Below are 8,496 nucleotides of genomic sequence, written 5' to 3'. Positions count from 1 at the left end.
CATGCAAGTATTTTTTATTTTATTTTTATAATGTGCAACATGCACGTATGACACAGCCTCTATTACACAAAACAACTAATATTTATAGCAAAAAAAAAAAAAAAAACTAATTTTTCACTCCAAGCACGTTTTAATATGAATTTTGTAATTGATATAAAAAAATCAAAATACAAATTATTTACCACAAATCTAAAATATTGTTTATGTATTTAAAATATTTATTTGCTATAACTTTAATTATAGATTTTAGTTATATAAAGTGATCATATATGTTGCACATATTAAAATACTAGTATCTCTTTTAAAGGGGATTGAAGTTATGGTTCTTTTTGTTTTAGTTTAACAGACATGTATTAAAAAATTTGACGTTGTTAATTAATTAATTATTCTATTTCTTGAGGTCGTAGCTATAAAAGAGATTGTCATTACACATAAATGATTTAGGCCTGAATAAACTTCTTTATATATATGTATAGAAAAAATAAATAGAAAGACCAATCAGCATCAGATGCGTTGACGATAATAAGAATTTTGCCGTTTAGGGATCTTCCGTATGAAATGTAAATCTGAATTACCTACTAGTATCTACAAAGGAGAAAAATTAAGGTGGTTGCATTAATTTTTCCGCCAAAAAAACTTTGTAAAGCACCTTACGCACCCCGTCCCTTTATAGTACTGGCAGTATCTTCCACCGGCAAAAGGGTTTGGTATTGATAAATGTAACTGAATAAATTAGCTACAAAATTCAATGCCGAAAAAGAAAATGTACCTACAAATTGGAAATACAAATCCTAAAGAATAAAGAACCTAAAAAAAAAGGCAAGCAGAGAGTGATTCGAGGCACGAAGTGAAAACAGGACCATTGGGCTAACGAATCAAGAAAAACCCCACGAGTTTTGTCCGGATGGTAGCAAATAGCAATTAAATTAAATGCAATGTTGGTGCTGCTCGGTGAGGAGTTGGGACTACTCACTTCGCGTAGGATTTAGCTGAAGAAAGCTATTGCTATTGTGATACTTACTCCTATGTATACCTCGCACAAAATCAGTGTTTTTTAATCAGCATCACACATATGTTAGTAACTTCTATTGTATAGATAAATTTTCTTATTACCTTCTAGTGGTACACTTGATATTCTGTCATTCTTGTATTACTAAACTTACTATTTTACCTCACTGTTTCAAGTCAATGAAGCCATCATATAATTATTATTCTTGTTTTTTTACGCCTATTATTATTGTTTTAATGAGGTTTAATTATCTTCTTCTGAACACCACCTCCCTAAAAAAGTATTCATTTTCCTCTTACTTGTCCATGTATTCAGTAGGATCCATCAGCTCCATATCGAACTTTATCACAATTGTATTTTTCTGGAAATTACTAGAGTGGAATTTAAGAACATTGCTAAAATGTTTCACACAAGGTTTCCTCCCCTTCTCCAAGTTCTGCAATTGCATTCCTACAATTACAGTCAAGGCAAGGGGCAATAAAAAAACACATCATAGTCAAAAATCAAAATCATCATTGGTTATTGGTAACCAATGTGTTGATGACAACTGTATTACACTTACAAACAAAAAGGATAAAGAACGGGTGTGGAGAATGGAGATGTTATAAATGTAAAGCCATTCCTAATCCAAAGTAGGTTTACCTGCAAAATTTATAGCTAGTCTGCAAAATTATCTCCACCTTTCTATTTGTTAGATCTACCAATGTAAAATTCTTAGTTGCCTATGATTCAATTTAGCAGGGGTGGTGTACTGGTGTTGGCTGCTGTGACACAATTGCACAATTTTTTTTATAAAAAAAAAAAAATGTCAAATTCCAGCAAGGCTATGTTAAGTGAAAGTCACTAAACTAAGTGAGTCCTTATTGGCGATTAACCAACACCGGGTCGAATCATTGGGAAGAAAGACCAATTATTAGAGGATCCTCCTTCCTTGCTTGCAACTTTCTCCTTAGCCCACCAGTCAGCAACTAAATTAGGAGTAGGAGAATCCCCTCCTTCTGCATTATCAAAGTTGAATTCTTTAGCAGCAGAAAATGTTATACATTCATCCTTATGATGAACTCTTTCCACATCTCCATCGTCAGCGGTCTGTTGTGGTGCATCACTGGGAGTTTCGATGACAAGGACTTCTCTTGAATTATCTTCTCCCGGTGCATCAGTTTTGAGTTTTGAAAGTGGTTTAGTCCATGCCACTGCCTTGTTTTCCACACAATTGAATACTTCTTGGGCAGACACTTCAATAGAGACCCAGTGACTTGGAAGAAAACTAGCTTGAGTTGTGGATCTTATAGAATCTGGGGTTAGAGAGCCAGAACCTTGATGTGACTTATGGTTTTCATTAGTAGACAGTTTATCATCTGTTTGAAAGTTAAGGAGGAGGGAGGCGCGAGAATTAAACTCAGTGTCAGTGTCAGGGAAAGGAGATGATGTGCTAGAAGCTGAGAAAGCAGATCTTGGTGAAATGAGTTGACCAACCGGGCTTCCGGGATGAAGCTGATAAGAGTGGAAATCATACTGAGGTATTTGGAACCTCTGATAGGTTTCACTATTTTTGTTGTTGGGGTCAAGCAGTTGAGCAAATGGCACTTCAGGTGAAGAAGGTGTAGTCAAGTGGTTAGATTCAGGAGGGGGAGTGAAAGGAGCGGTTGATGGTTCTGTGGTGAATGTTGAGAAAACAGGTGGTGAAACTAATTGTGTTTCGTGGGCATAAGGTCCAATGGCAAAGATAGAGAAAGGACCACCGGGAGTGAGAGATAGTATAGCACTTGGGGATTGTGCAACTGAAGGAGGTTCTGAGTGAAGGAAAGATGCAGGAGATGAGGGAGGTGCAACGAAGTGGAATGGGATAATAGGTGCTTGTGTTGAATTTACTGTTGCATTATCTGTGCCAGAAGGTATTCTTTCGGGAACAAGGACTGCATGCCCAATGCGCTGTCGGTTTTTGCGATGTCCAAAACACCAATATATGCTTAACCAGTTTCCCCAGCTTTTCTTCTGCAAGTAACAAACATTGAGTTATGTTCTCCAACTCACAGATTGAATGAGAAACATATACACAATGGAAAAACAAGAGTTTATGATTGCTTGCAGGATGAAGAAAGTAAGAAGTCAATGAATGTGCCATACATGAGAGAGGGTCCAGATCAGAGGATACATACTATTAGCCTGTAACTAGACATAACCGTTTTGGAAATTGAATATGTACCCAAAAGACATAAAAAGTATGTGGAGTCTAATTCAGGCTAAAAGTTTATATTCATTGCAAAGGTGAGAGTCTAATTCATATGGCATTGGCTGGAAACAGTTTTGCAGTGGTAGCTGTCTTCAAAGACCAGATTATCGTTAGTTGAATAATGAAAAGTTCAGTATACTCAGAAAATAAATAAATAACTAAGCGGTGATAAATAAACGTATTATCTCTTCGTTATATGATATCAAATATTATGAAGTGGAGTTCTACTTAACTCTTCATAAACTTCATATATCTTTTTCAAAAAGTAATGTTTGTTAAATTCATTTGTTCAACCTAAAAAGATTTTTTTTTAAAAAAAAAAAAGACCATCCTTTTTGTACAAGAGATTGATTATAGCCACTTAAACAAACAGAGCAACATTCAACAAAAATGAAGTGCATAATAAAAAATTGACAAAGAAAAACAGAGTTAGGGGGGAAAACAGAGAAGCGACAGGTCTGAAGCTTAAAAAAAATAAAATTGATAGAAGTGATAATGGTATTAATTATTAGACCTGGACGTGAGGATGGGGTTGATCAAGGCGATTCTCGACGGAAGCGATGACAGTTGCAGCAGCGTTGATAGTCTCCAAAGTGTTGTTCACAGCGCCTCCATTAGCACCTCTCATCTCTAGTACCTTTTTTCTTTACAAAAGCAGATTTTTCTAGATTTACTACATACCCAAAAACAAACAAGCTTGAAATCGTAGAGGCGTGAAAGTTGATACTTGACAAATGTTTGTTTTGCTAAGAGATCAATTGAAAATAAAATCAATCTCTGTATAGTTTGTATATCCTATGGTACGAGCTTGTTGTGTATATTCGGTATAGTTGGCTTGGGTGTTGAAGAGGTCAAAACACGTGTGCATTAACAAAGACCAGAGTATGACTGAAGTCGTCCTAATAATCAAGTGCATGCGCACGTGTGCATTTACCCATTTCCAAAGCTTTCATGCACACCACTGACTAGGCTTTCGGGGTCCAACGCAGCCAAATCTCTCACTCCCTGCTATTTTTTCTTCTTCTACAACAATATAGAATCATTATTAATTTATGGGTAGGCTATGTTTTGGTCTTTCTTAAATTATTTAAATTTGACTTTAGTCGTTTAATTCTTTTTTTCTTCTCTTCATAAAAAATAGTTTTATGGGAAGAATAAAAAAATCGATTTTTCTTTTCAAAATTAATCACTAAAAAATGAGAGGAATATGAATAAGACAAATTTATTTTGAAAAACTAAAATTGAATTTAAATAATTTTAGAGATAAAACATATATTTTACTCTTAATTTATTATCTAAGTATTAGAGGATATTGTTAACATTTTTCTCTCTGAAATTTATGCCCAAACCGTGCTTCTGTCGCTTTCTAGAAAAATTATTTATCAGTTAAATCTTTGTTCGCTAGCGTGAGATATTTTTCTTTTTCGTATTAATTTATCGGAGGAGGTTGAAGTTTTGCCTTGTTCAACTACATGCTTGGGAAAATAAAGTATCAAAACAACACAAGATAGGGATTTTGGAACCCAACCAAACATGCCAAATTGGAAATCAACTATAACTATTTTTCTGGACTTTTAAGGTCAGCTTAGTCTGCGCATGCTAATGTGGATCAATTAGCAGATTTTCTTGTGAGATACTGAATCTGTTTTTTTACAGATTTTTTCATAAAAAGTTATTTTTTAAAGATAATTACTTTTTAAAAAAATCATATGTTTGTTTCAGCTTCCTAAAATAATCAAAAGATGAAAAAAAAATCTTATTAAGATTAGAAGGTATTTTAAATAACTTCTCATGAAATTTAGCGGTTTTTTTAAAACCATTTACAATAATTCTAATTTCTAAACAGTATAAATTAGTTTATTCATTTTTTAATTCTCTAAAAAAATAATCCCTTGATCATTTTATACCAAGATAACTTTCTTTTAATATGTAACAAACTGGCCCATTAACTTTGATAGACAGACTTCTTTGACGTTGGGCTTTTTTTCCAATAGACATGTTAATTCTGTATGTACAAACGCAAAGTTCTTTTGTTTTTCTTTTAAAAAAAAAACTTTTCTATACCTCTTTTTTAAATTTTACTTTGGTTTTTTTTTCATTAATTGTAGCTTTTTTTTTTACCGCCAAGAAGACAATGAAGTAGCAGTTAAAAAATAATTTTTGACAATTTTACGAAAGGGGTTAAATTTAGACAAAAAAATGACTCGAAAACAATTAGAAGATGAAATTGTGAATTTGAATAGAAATAATGATCGAAGTTATAATTTAGCTCAGATTTTTTTTTTTTTAAAGTTATGTGTTGAGTGTTAACAGTCTAGAGAAGAACTGCAGCCTAAGAAAAATAGAAGCAGAGACCAGAAACAAAGAAGATATGTTCTTGCTTTTAATGCCTCCCTATTTCTTCTTTTTTTGTCGGAGAAATTTCTTTAACCTTTCGAAAAAGATGTATACTTTATTTTTTTAATACTAACTAAAACTTTCACACCACAATAATTTGGCGGCGAATTTGGTTTGTCTGATTATTTTCACCCCAGCTGATTGTGTGCTTGGTCATAAGTTAACTTACTATTTAACTTGTGTCCGTGGCACAAAATCATGATGCTTGGACTTGAATGGACCTTGGTTGCCCAATTTCAGCCGACATGCCTCCAAATATTGGCACCAAAATAGAGATTGCCCAACTCCTACATCATGTACTTAATTCTACACACAAATCCAAGGTCTAGCTGCACATAATTAGTTAGTTATATATTACTACTAATAAATAACCTTCAAACCTGTTTCTTTTCTGTCACTTCCTTTCTCCTTCTTTACACTTCACTCTTTAAATTTTAAATCTGGGTATGAACTAAAATGTGTTCAATAACATTTACAATGGACGACTCTTTTTTAAAAATAATGTGTTCATTAACATAAAATAAAATAAAAATCGATAATTTTATAAAATAAAAAAAATACTAAAATTATACTTATAAATGTAATCAAAATCGACATGGCTTCCCGTTTATGGGTCTCATCATTACGTTAGTCACAACTCATGAGTGATGCAATCAAAGCCACGAGAGTGCGCTCATCAATGCAGCCTAAAATAAAATATCAAATTAAATTAAAGTAAAGGGTGTGTTTGTGAACCACTAATGCAGCCTAAAAACCAACACTTTCCAGGTAGGTTCCTGCACACGTACGGCTTTGCCACCCACCACTTATAACGAAATATTCTTCTCTATACTAAATAATTACTGTATTAATCTATTATCATTACTTCTTTCTTAGAACACATGTATATTTTTTAAAATGTACTGCTAATTTTGTTTGAGTTGGAAATATTTATGATATGATGAAATCATTTTTTTAGTAAGATTTTTTTATATACACAATTTGAACTCAATTTATTTATTAAAAAACTAAATCTATACCACTTGAATCAAGTCACGGATCATCATCATTATAAGAAAGAAAAGGGAAATATTTACCACATAGATTCTCATTTACCAATCCGCAAGGTAACACATTGCTCCCACAGGAGTTGTGACCAGTAAGCCGCTCAAGAGGTAAAAAAATGTAATTTTGAGTTGATTGAATTTTTTTCTAAATGGTGAATTTGCACAATTGGGGATCATTTTTCTTTGAGAGGTCTCACTTTTTTTAAATAAAAAAAAAAAAAGAAGAGAGGTCCCACTTTTTAATAAAAGCCCACAGGATAAATACATATTTATCTTATAGTATTTAGCTATTATCATATTAGAAGACCCCATCAAGATGTGACTCCAAGACAATGACACAGTTTAGCTATTATCCAGTCCTATTATAATGTGCTACGCAGTATATGCTAAGTAGGGACAAAGTATGCAAGATCATATTTACTGTCCTAAAACACAAATATCAATTTCTTTCTTGCGGAATTTATCTTCTATAGGATCAAAGTGTGGGAATGAGACGTTGGAAGCCAAATTTCTTAAAAGATAATGATTGCATGTGCAGAAAATTAATAATATAAAATAAACTATATTATGCGTGATACAATCATTTGTAAATGTAACTTTTCTGTTTCAAAACTATCTTAACAAGCATATAAGAAGTTGAATGTCATGCAAAATTGCAACTCCTAATTCCATCCTTAGTCTGATATCCTTTATAGGTGATATACATTGTAAGTTTTAGAGGGAGAGGAAAAAAAGTGGTTTTAGTTTTAATTAATAGCATGTTTGATTCAATTTAAATTTAGATAAATAATCATTTAATTCTATATAAAAAAACAGTTTTTATTTAGACAATGCATAAAGAATATGGTCTTTATAGAATTGATAAAAAAAAAATACTAAACTAAGTGGAGGACATGTTTGAAAAAAAATGTAAATTATATTAAATCCAGAATATCTTAATTGTCCGTCTAACTTGTTGTCACACACATTTTGAGACAAGTCCAATAAATAATCACAAATGAAACGCAAAAAGAAAATTTTGGATGCTTTTGTCAATACGCGATTTGCAAACGAAAACACAAAGGCACCCTAAACCTAAAATTAACACACTCTTGGGAAACTATAAAATTGGTTTTACTAGTAGTATTTGTAAAGACATTTTCCCTATATTTGCACAATTTGGGTCCCATTAATGATGAATTTGCTACCTTCCGCCTTGGCCACAAGGGAAGGTAATAAGGAGCATCACTGAACATGGGTTTTGGTTCAGCTCAATTTCAAACTTGTTTTTGTCTTTTTATACTCTACTAGTAGTAGTATATTAGTAACAGGATGTGTCCTAATCCAAGCCATTCATTGGAAAGACCATAAACCTGGTCTCACATGGGAGCATGTGCTCTCATCCACTCAAAACTCAAAAGAACCTTTCACACTAACTAATTGTTACAAACATCAATGCCATTGCTTTAAGTCAACTCAACGGTCAGTGTGTTGTGTTGGCGTCCCAGGATCCTCATATTTATTTATTTTCGGAAGAACACAGCCAATACTTGAAATAAAACCACCACGAGCACGTTGTTTGTCTTTCTTTTTTATACATACATACAAATAAATTATTTACACAATATCAATTACATACGTTTAATTATGCGAGTTTCTGAAATTTTACCAAATTTTTTATTTCTAATTACACAGCCAACACTTGATCCTAACAAAATTACTTTCAAAGTCGAATTGTTTTTATAATCTTTTAACATATAAGTGAGTAAGATCACAAAAACTTTTACACTGATCATAACTTGAAATAATTAATTGTTAAAATTGTCAACACT

General features: G+C 32.5%; 1 protein-coding gene across 1 annotated transcript; it reads right to left on the bottom strand.

Annotated features, from left to right (window-relative positions):
* Nucleotides 1-1,306: 1,306 nt before the first annotated feature.
* Nucleotides 1,307-4,107, bottom strand: LOC100787393 (uncharacterized). The gene is made up of 2 exons (XM_003538647.5): nucleotides 3,757-4,107; nucleotides 1,307-3,004 (listed from the first exon to the last, which is right to left on the bottom strand). Exons 1-2 carry the CDS (start codon nucleotides 3,868-3,870, stop codon nucleotides 1,880-1,882), a joined length of 1,239 nt encoding a protein of 412 aa, XP_003538695.1. The 5' UTR covers nucleotides 3,871-4,107; the 3' UTR covers nucleotides 1,307-1,879.
* Nucleotides 4,108-8,496: the final 4,389 nt, after the last annotated feature.

This window comes from Glycine max, chromosome 11, assembly GCF_000004515.6.
Source record: "Glycine max cultivar Williams 82 chromosome 11, Glycine_max_v4.0, whole genome shotgun sequence".
In the NCBI taxonomy this organism is placed as follows: Eukaryota; Viridiplantae; Streptophyta; class Magnoliopsida; order Fabales; family Fabaceae; genus Glycine; species Glycine max.
The sequence above is the reverse complement of the archived record's forward strand: the minus strand, read 5'-3'. Positions and strand labels throughout refer to the sequence as shown.